The sequence below is a fragment of the Triticum dicoccoides genome, chromosome 2B (assembly GCF_002162155.2).
Source record: "Triticum dicoccoides isolate Atlit2015 ecotype Zavitan chromosome 2B, WEW_v2.0, whole genome shotgun sequence".
In the NCBI taxonomy this organism is placed as follows: domain Eukaryota; kingdom Viridiplantae; phylum Streptophyta; class Magnoliopsida; order Poales; family Poaceae; genus Triticum; species Triticum dicoccoides.
In genome coordinates this window covers 391,129,128-391,139,127 of record NC_041383.1, presented here as the reverse complement: position 1 = coordinate 391,139,127, position 10,000 = coordinate 391,129,128, and the positions used below count along the sequence as shown (strand labels likewise).

The 10,000-nt window shown below is 45.0% G+C and overlaps 2 protein-coding genes across 2 annotated transcripts in view; both read right to left on the bottom strand.

Annotated features, from left to right (window-relative positions):
* Nucleotides 1-2,101: 2,101 nt before the first annotated feature.
* Nucleotides 2,102-3,548, bottom strand: LOC119363831. The gene is made up of 3 exons (XM_037629197.1): nucleotides 3,364-3,548; nucleotides 2,986-3,280; nucleotides 2,102-2,580 (listed from the first exon to the last, which is right to left on the bottom strand). The coding sequence occupies exons 1-3, from the start codon at nucleotides 3,451-3,453 to the stop codon at nucleotides 2,321-2,323; spliced, it is 645 nt and encodes a 214-aa protein (XP_037485094.1). The 5' UTR covers nucleotides 3,454-3,548; the 3' UTR covers nucleotides 2,102-2,320.
* A 2,496-nt stretch (nucleotides 3,549-6,044) lies between these two features.
* LOC119363830 (DEAD-box ATP-dependent RNA helicase 53-like) overlaps nucleotides 6,045-10,000 on the bottom strand; it is a 5,237-nt gene continuing 1,281 nt past the window's right edge. The window contains exons 2-7 of the mRNA XM_037629196.1: nucleotides 8,308-8,435; nucleotides 7,808-8,216; nucleotides 7,495-7,593; nucleotides 7,182-7,406; nucleotides 6,889-7,050; nucleotides 6,045-6,813 (exon numbers count right to left, since the gene is read on the bottom strand). Of these exons, the coding sequence (XP_037485093.1) occupies nucleotides 6,319-6,813; nucleotides 6,889-7,050; nucleotides 7,182-7,406; nucleotides 7,495-7,593; nucleotides 7,808-8,216; nucleotides 8,308-8,435 (1,518 nt within the window). The 3' untranslated portion in view covers nucleotides 6,045-6,318. The remainder of the gene's footprint in view (nucleotides 6,814-6,888; nucleotides 7,051-7,181; nucleotides 7,407-7,494; nucleotides 7,594-7,807; nucleotides 8,217-8,307; nucleotides 8,436-10,000) is intronic.

Here is a 10,000-nt window from a genome sequence, read left to right as displayed (position 1 = left end):
AGCAGCGTCGTCAAGCCTCTCTCTGAAGAACATGAGCACGAGGAGGCAGACCCATCACTGCGGCCGGGGCGGCGTCTCATTCTTGAGGCTGGAGGACTCCCGCTCACACAACTGCACGCGACTGCACCAGGTACGCGCCGGCGCAAAGAGGTGGACGCGCGACGGGTGCAAAGTCTCGGAGACAAGGTTGTGGCGCAGGCGCCCGTCCGGAGCGCAAGATGGTGTTGGTGATCTTGCCGAGAAGGCCGCGTTTGACCTATGGGCGGATGGCCAGAGCGGTGCAGCGCTCCACCAGGGCCACATGGAGAGCCTAGCAACAGCGACACGATGAGTCTGACGCGTGATGAAGCGCCAAAGGAGGGGCTCCGCATCGACCAAGGACCAGAAGTTCCGCAGCAACAGCAGACTGCCGAGCGGGTTTGGCAAGGCGCCTGGCATTGTTGGTCTTTGCCCGGCCATGCTGCACGAAAAGGTGGATGAGTACGGTGCTGAGGAGCAGGAGCTCTGTCTTTCAGTTCTTCCGTGGCTATTCTTTTCAGTTCGTCCATGATAATTTCTTTGTTTTTTTGTGCTTTGTCTCTTCAGTTTATCTTAGCTCTACAATGTCTCAAACTTTTCAGTAGCTAATCTCTTAATCCAATTTCTAGGTTCTCAAAGCAAGTTTCATCCAAACACTCAAACCAGTCTTTTGTTACAGTTGGAGAAACATAACAAATCTGGTTCCCCAAAATAATGAACATGGGTTACAATTTTGTATGTGATGGACATGCCCCCTTCGTTTTCCATTCAAGATCTACACCAGTAACTTCCATGTCTTTTATGCTTTGTTTATATTTTTCTTACGAAAAATTTCTGTTGTTGATCGTAAGTAATATATTCTCATGGGCGGAGCCACATTAGAGCATGTACACCCATTAATTTTGACTCTCACTCTGAGAAGACATAGATGCAGGCTTAGTGAGAGTATTTAGCATATATTAGCTCAGTTTAATTAACTAGGACAATACAGATCTTGAACTTTGTACACCCATTCCTGCCATGTTACTGATCGTTTGTATCTTTAGTTCTTAACAGTAGCGTATGACATGACGACAACGAGCTGTTTATAGCAAATAGCATTGGTGTGGTGTGATCCCTCCAAACCTGCATTTGTAAAACCTTTGTCTCTCGGACCTAAATGAAGAGATTCTTATTGGATCTGCGTCACTCATTTGTGCAATTTCAAGAGCATATTGATATTCTTCAGATTCCACATTTTTTGGACGGGCGCAGCAACGCGCGCCTATATGTTCTAGTACTACATACTACACGTATATACTCTCGGTTTTGACAGATACTACACACAACATAGAAAACGCAAGTGGTGGTAACTACCACTGCTTGTAGAAAATATTTGTCCTATATATATTATTAGTTAGTTCATGTTATTAGGTATTCAATTTTTTATTATGTTCATGATGATGATACACACTTAAATTTTTTATTATGATTATGTTGTACTAATTTCGTTTACTCTTTGTCATTGCAGGTGTTGACAGATGGTGGGCGCGGGTCGAGAGCGCTCCGAGCCTCCTTCCTCGGCGCGTGCTAGGAGGTGTGTTGTTATTCCACCCCAGCACCTTCGAAGAGCGCTGGTAGACAACATGCAGACACCGGCGGGCGCTTCTTCTTCGACCGGGAGAGGTCGGGGGAAGACGAAGAGGGGTGCAGCTAGAGGTGGATGTGGCGGCGGGGGAGGTAGGAAGGCTGATGCGCCTTCCTCGCCGCCACCCCCAGCTGATTCTCCGGACCACCGGAGTGCTCCGTCTCAGGTGGACCCGTCTGACTTGGACCCGTCTCGGACTCCGGTCCACGAGCCTCAGACCGATGAGCCTCGGGTCGCTGAGCTTACGTCCGACGAGACTAGTGGCCATCCTGATGGTGGCGAGGATACCTTTTCTAAGGATAGCTACAGTGAGGGCGAGCTGGTTGAGGGGGGCATGAAGATCTACCAGCGTGGTGGTGCAAAGCTCCCGTCCGTGTCGGTGACCCGCGACTAGAGGTGGTTGATTGAGCCTAACGGGGGTAAAAATTTAAACTTGCTCATGCCAAAAACATATGATAAGGAAATATGTGCTATGGGGGTTCTTATTCATAAAGTACAAGTCCTTAATTTTCCATTAAAAGGGACGTCAACCCTGTGGTGGACGCCATACGAGCCACCTGCATCCGATTACCCCATTGTCACCCACTGAAAGGGGTACCACCCAGGCTTTGATCCCGGTTGGGTGGTTTGCACACAAAGCTCGGTTTATCAATCTTCAGTTTACTTGGGTGCTGCCTATGGAGGCCAATGCTGATTTGTGAAGGCCTTGATACACTCCATCGTTGATCGAAAGCTGCTGGACATTCCTTTCCCCAGCTTGGGCAGATCAACTCCTGAAACTTGAGGATTCTCCTGACATCTTAAAAGCTTCTGTCGAGATTCTTTCCTCATAGCTGCGACGTTGCTCACATAACTGATGGCATCCCATACCATACCTTTTAGCATGGTCAAGAGGTAAAACCTTGCTGATTCGAATGGGACATTGCTTGCAAAACCTATCATATCAAATGGGAAACAAGCATGTTATTCAAAGTGTCATATTCTAGTGTTAACTAGCAACAGGCGCATAAGGCTGTGGCAGACAAGCACTCAAGCTGAATAGAATCCTATACACCAGCACGGATAAAGGCATCATTAAATTATAAGTATATCCATTTCTCATATAAAAAAAGTATATCCAATGCTGTAGTTGCAATCACATGTGCAGAGCTATTAAAACTAGAGTTTTTCAACACCAAGGAGCGGTTGGTTATGTTCTTCATCTCTACACCAGTTGAAATGCAGTTTTTACGAAACCAAATACCGCAAGATTGCTTGAGTACTTGATAAGGCATTCCCAACCATCTAAGATAAGAATAGGACTAGTCAGTGACACTTGTTGTGCAAGCAGAAGAGCATACCGCCGCCGTGGTAGTGGTTCCTGATGATGCCGTGCTGTGGCAGCCCGACGCCGACACCGGCGAGCGTGATGCCGACGCTGAAGCCGACGCCGCATCCGGCGCCGACGTAGCCGATGACCTCGGGCCCAAACCCCGGGCCCCACCCGACGCCGCAGCCGAACCCCAGCCCGACGCCCCAGAAGGCCCCCGCCGTCGGGTGCACGGGGTTCCACCGCTCGTACCGGCCCAGCATCCCCTTTATGATCATCTTCGGCTGCACTGGCGGCACCGCGATCTCCGGCAACGGCAGCGGGGCCTCAACAAGGAAGAAGACAAGCAAGAAATCAGAGGAAGAACTTGTCTCGTTCCTTCCGCACGGAGAATGGCAAGAAATGGTACCGGATTGCGCCGGGCATTTGCAGCCGTGGAGGCAACGGAGTTTGGATCGGTTGGAGGCGTGGGTTGGTGGATTTGGTGGGGCTCGGGCATCAGCAGCGTCGGCTGCTGCAGAGAAACAAGACTGCTTTGGTCTCAAATTCCGGATGCCTTCAAGCCCTGAACCACTTGACAATTCCTACTGATCTTATCCTCAGACCTGATCTTAATATCCAAGATTCAACCCATCCCTATCGTATTCGAGTTTTTCTTTTTCTGAACGTATCGTATTCGAATTTGGGCCCAAGCATTGCCTCTGTTCTCAGTTTGTTTGGGCCGGGCTACCTCTACAGTAGTACAGTCAAAATAAGTAGCACAAAAGAAATCTGTCTAGTTAAAAAAAACATAAATTGACTTAAAAAACAGTAAACCCCATCAAATATAAACTTGCCCCGTTATCTAAAAAGATAGACTTACCCAAAGAGAAAATCGAATATAGAGTAAAAATGTTAAAATCATCCAAATATTCAACTGAGAGCTCTGCTCGAGAAAAAAATTATTGACCACGGAACTAACAAAATGGTTGCCCATGGTGGCATGCCGCATGTCTAGGGAGTATATAATGTATCGACCATAGAAAAGGGACACTAAGTGAACCAACATGTGGTTGAATGGTTAAGAGGACAGTAGTATCCCTAGCCCACCAGGGTTCAAGTCCTAGACTTTTTTTTGTGAGAAAACTCTCGATCTATTCATCTTCAATCATGACAGTATAATGAACACCAGAAATAATAAAAATTGCATCCAGATTCTAGACTTGACACTGATGCTCGCATTTTTTCCACATTTATTTCAGGCCTTTGGGTGATGTGCGTTTAGTGGGAGTAAATGTACCCGTCAACTACGAAAGTGTATGTGGCGACTTCGTCAATCTTAAGATGATATGTCGGCTCAGTTTCTCGGATATGCTCATAAGATAAGGGTGTGTGTGCGTTCATTGGGATGAGCGTATGTGCATATGTATAAACGTCTGCATCTGTACACATAATGTGTTGCCCCTCACAGACACCAATGAGAGAACTGCGAAGCAGAACATACGCACAAATCAACATCACATAAGTTTCTCATGATTTTTTTCTTACTCCTGGTGTTATGCGCTGCCTCTCAACAACTTTCCTCTTTTGCTAGTGAAGCCTTGTATACCTTTATGACATAACTTGTGTTGTGGTAAGCCACATACGAACGGTTTTCGCATTTGTCTCTTCCCAAAGTGGTATTGAGGCGAGTGGTTCCTGTTCCTACGCCAATGTAGCCATCGACTCCTCTTCCCCACTCATCGCTCTGGCGGCGGCGGCTGGGCGGGGGAGCCCGCTTTCTTCTATACAGTGTCTAGGTATAGGATTAGTTTTTCAGGTGACGACGCTTAGTCGCCTATGTTGTCATCATGAATAAAAGTTTTTGGGCCATCGCCTTGTAGCCAGGCGAGGCCTTCAAGACGATGGCGGAGGTCTTGCTCTGGGGGTCCTGTTTCTTCGACTTTTGTCCGCATCGCGTCGGCGGTTCCTCTAGTGTCATGGCAGAGCTGGAAGTGCTTGTGTTGCAGGTGGTTGGCATTGCGGGCCAACATCATCGAGGAGATGGTTTTGGATCCTCTCGGTGGCGTCACCGTTCGAGACCTTCAGGGTCGCGATCCAAGAGGGTTGGACATTTGCTTCGGCTGACAAACCACAACATGTGTAGCACCGTTCGCGGGTGGCGCCTGTTCAGAGGCTCACAACGCAGCTTTGCTGATATGGCCTTCTCTTGGATTTTGCCTTAGTGGAGACCATTTCTTCTCTCTGCCGGACACTTCGTCGAGAGCGGTGGTTGAAGTTTTTCAGTCAATGTGTTTGTGATTGCAGGGATGAAGAAGGATTTTTCTGCAAATTTTCTTTGTTGGGAGCACTTTATGTACTTTCTCTTGGTGTCCTATCTCTTTGCATTTCTCCAGAGAGATGCTACATTTGCTATAATTTTGTTGATATTATTAATATAAATTTGGCATTTCTCCTAAAAAAAACTTGCGTTGCATCATCCACCCACCTAAATTCAACTCTGGATGATTAGGATGTTGATCTTTGTGTTGTGTTGTAACAGTGCACATGGTGTTCTGTGTTTTCTATCTTCTTGTTTTCGGCAAGATGTATTGTACCTCGGCACTTAAGATTTTTGATCAGGTTTTCCTCGTAAACTGGATCAAACTCTTTTTGAAATGAAATCATATCCCAATGGAAATTTCTCCTCTGCCCAAACAGTTCCAATGTAGAAAAAAGATACTCCCTCAGAGTTTTGGATATGTTAAGATGGACTATATACGGATTGAAATAAGTGAACAAACACGGTAAAACATATCTATATACATCCAATAAAGTATATCTATATACATCCAATCAAGATATGTGTTAGAACATCTTATATTTGTGAACCAAGGGAGTAAAGATAAAGAAACATATGGCCAAACAAATTTGGATTCTCCTGCCCCTCAAATCAAGCTGTACAAACAGCAAAGATCAGATAAGATGACAGTGTTTCCTACAAAGAATGTGCAGCAAACTCAAATACTCTCTCTATATTGAAATATAAGATGCTTTTTGACATTATGATAATGTCAAAGCGTCTTATATTTTGATACGGAGGGAGTATAAACCAACTTTTAGAGACCTGCCTGAGCCTGACCAAACATTTCAGGGATGTTGATCTTTCATGAGGGGCACAAGATGAGTTTTTTCCCCATGAAATACAACGAGCACCAGGCGCATGCATCGCAATTATTCTGTTCTAAAAACATCACAAATATTCACAGAGCATACATCTTCTCAAACAACCCAAGATACAAAACGAACTACACAGAGAGATTGGTGAACTCATTCATGCAAGAAAAACACGAGTGGTCGAAAGGCTCATCGGAGCTGTACACAGTTAAATCCTCTGATCCGATGGTTAATCCTTGATGCTGCCTGGTCTGCCGAAATCAGAGGTGCCAAAACCATTGGAGCTTCTGCCATACCGTGAAGGGTCTGAATCATCGGATCTCCTGGGGAACCGACCACTTCTGCTGTTGCCTTCTTCAAATTCGCCAAACCCACCCGGGCGATTGAAGCTAGACCTGCCAAAACCATCAGAAGGTTGAGGACCTCGCCGAGAATCTCCAAACCCACTGGACCTGCCAAAGCCATTGGAAGGTTGAGAAGGTCGTCGAGAATCCCCGAACCCGCCACGGTATCTTGAACCCGCATCCCCGGACCACCCAGCACGATTAGGGGTACCGCCAAAGCAGTCAAAATCACCAAAGCCACGGGAGTGGCGTTCGCCAAAGCCATCGTCGTGGCTGAAAGAGGAACCACCACTTCTTCTGGTTCCAACTGATCTAGAGCGACTGTCTCTCATAACATTAAACAGCTCTGCAGCTTCGTCTGTAGCTGCAACCTTGGGAAGCTACACATCGCAAAAAGAAATCAGCCAATGAGTTCTAATATTTCACATCAGTACTAACATGAAACCATGGTTTACCTCTGTGAACCTGCATCCTATATCCTGCTCGATGACCTTTACAGTTCTACTTTGTTCATATGTGTACATTAGAATGGCAATGCCTTTCTTCCCTGCTCGTGCAGTTCGTCCAGATCTGTGAACAAATAACTCTGACGAGTTTGGGATTTCGTAGTGTACCACCTGAAAGATAGCAACATGATATTCCAAGTTATGCTAACGTGCACATCAAACGACCAGAGCAATCATATTTTTGGGTGCCGAAGAGGTTCTTGTGCTGTTCATATCCATAGGGAATATCTCAAGCCACTTACTAGATCAACATTGGGTATATCTAATCCACGGGCTGCAACATCAGTTGCTACAAGGATGTTAAAGCGGCTGTCTCGAAATCCTGAGAGTGTCCTTTCTCTCTGATTTTGTGAGATATCTCCATGCAGCGCCTGACATGCATAACTCCTGCCCATGGCATATGCCAATCTATCTGCTTCTCGTTTAGTTTGAGTAAATACAATGCACTTTCCACCATCAGCATGCTCCTACAGAAAAGTGAAAAGGAAGCAGTATTACGTAGTGTTGCTGACAATGCCAACCATAAAGCACACATACAGTCAGGAGAATGCTCACTTTAATCAATGGACCAAGAATCGAGGACTTCCCATAGTTCTCAGATACAATTGAATAAAGAGAGATTCCTTCAGGTAATTTCTGTTCTGAGTCACCAACCTGAGAAAAAACGTAATTGCCAAATTATTCCCCTAAAATTCTAACCCAGATGCTGAACTGACAAAGAAAAGTAAACAAAGTACAAACTATACTAATATACACATGTGCTGATGTGCATAATATATAAAATAGCAAGGGATTCGTGCACAATGTAAGATGATTCCCAGCGCAAAGATTAAAGGTCTTAGGGCAAATAAGACAAAAAGTCACTCACAAGGTCAATTATGACTGGATCTTTTAAGTACTGGTTTGTAAGTTTTCTGATCCAACTAGGCATTGTTGCAGAGAACAGCATACTTTGCCGGTTTTGTGGCAACTTCTCCATGATCACCTCAACAGCTTCATCAAAACCCACAGCCAGCATCTGATCAGCTTCATCCAGAACCACAAATTGGATCTCTGATAAGTTTAGGACACCTCTTCTCAAAAGATCAATAACACGCCCTGGAGTTCCAACCACAATGTCAACACCATAATTGAGAGTTCTCATTTGCTGACTGATGGGAACACCTCCATAGACACAAAGAGTGTCTAATGGAGCAGATTCTCTAAATTCCTTCTCAACTTGTCGAGCGAGTTCTCGAGTAGGTGCCAAGATGATGGCTAAAGGATTTCTACCACTTCTGCATGCAGCAGACTATACAATTATTACCATAAATCATATATGTGCAGTAGCTAGATAAGAACAGTTCTAAAGTAGAAAGAGAACCCAACCCATTCTTCTCATTGTGACGAAGAATCCTGTCCATGATAGGAATGCCAAAAGCCAAGGTTTTTCCAGTTCCAGTTCGAGCACGGCCAATCATGTCTTTCCCTTGCATTGCTGGTTCAAGAACAGCTCTCTGCACAGAAGCACAAGGTAGAACCATCAATGTAGCAACAGAAAAACTAGGCTAGCATAGCAAAACAAAGTAAATCATATCGCAAATTTACATATTTGCAGAAAATAGCATCTTGCCAATTGACATGATACAGATAAATAGGTATACACATGAACCTCATCAAAATCCTAATCTTGAACATTACATAGTAATGTCAATATGTCATGAGAGATCTTTCAAGTTTATTGTACATTTGTTCACAGGAAATCACATTAATTTTCCTTGCAAAGATGGCCCATTTGTTCTTCTGAGAAATAACAAGGATGATCCTGTACCGTTTCCTGCAGTAACTGGTCAACCACCAGATGCAATACAAGGCCACATTGCCGATGGATCAAGAAATAGAGGACAGCAAACTAGCAAGCTTGCTCTACATGGTCATATTAGTCATATCAAATTTTGTATGGAGTTCACTTTTCCTTCTTTGAAGCAACTTTTTCCACTTTGGATCGTTCGCGGTAAGGGACGGCTCGTAGATACGTTTCTGGGAGGATAAGTGACTAGGCAATGCCACTCTCCGGGAACAATATCCAGCCTTGTACCGCATTGTACGCGATAAGAACGATACCCTTGCACAGGTGCTCGGCTCATCCCCTCTGAATATTTCTTTCAGACGGGATTTGTTTTCCCCCCGGCTTTTGTCATGGCAGAATCTTCTATTCAGACTAGATTCGATTAACCTGACACAAGGACGGGATGTCTTTTGCTGGAATCTAACCACATCTGGGTCCTTCACAATAGACTCTATGTACCGCGCGCTTTCGCACTCAGAAATTCCAGTGAATAATTATTCGCAAATTTGGAAGGCCAAGATTCCACTAAAAGTGGATTTTTTTCATGTGGTATCTTCGGCAAGGAGTTGTACTGACCAAAGACAACCTCGCTCGTCGAAATTGGCAAGGAAGTAAGAAGTGTAGTTTTTGCAATCAAACACCTCTTCTCTCAGTGCAAGTTTGCGCGCTCTACATGGTCAGTCATCCAAATAGCGTTCAATTTGTATCCACCCACATGTGTTGGCAAGATTTATGGTCACTGGCTGGATGGAACTCCAAATAGGTTTACAACGCTAATAAGGGTGGCAGCGCCTGCCTTATATGGTCGCTTTGGCTATGTAGAAACGATTCTATTTTTAATAACAAAAACGTTAATCCCTTGCAGGTTATTTTCCGCTCTATGCACTGACTTCATATGTGGTCTATGTTGCAACGTATGGAGTATCGACCACTGTTCAAGGTGGTGTGTATGCGGTTGGAGTGGGTGGCCAGGGAGATTTTTACCCAACATTGGTGGTAGCATAATCTCCGGATCGGTCCACCGCCCCCTGCGACTATGACATAGTTTTCTATGGCCTTACTGTTGCCCTTATGTCGTTTGTTTAGTCAGACTGTTTGAGTGTGGCTGTGTGCATCTTAGATATGCAGAGGCCGGGTGTTGCTCATTTACTTTGTATCTGCTTGATGCTACATTTTGAGTTAATAAAAGCGGCCCTCATGGAAAAAACAACTTTTTCCTCTTTCAGGATAGTC

Excerpts from the sequence above, each read along its gene's own strand:
- LOC119363831 (XM_037629197.1), bottom strand. The coding sequence starts at position 3,453 with ATGCCCGAGCCCCACCAAATCCACCAACCCACGCCTCCAACCGATCCA. Across the intron at positions 3,281-3,363 it reads CAAATGCCCGGCGCAATCCG|GCCCCGCTGCCGTTGCCGGA; the intron begins GTACCATTTCTT and ends TTCCTTGTTGAG. Across the intron at positions 2,581-2,985 it reads GAACCACTACCACGGCGGCG|GTTTTGCAAGCAATGTCCCA; the intron begins GTATGCTCTTCT and ends TTGATATGATAG.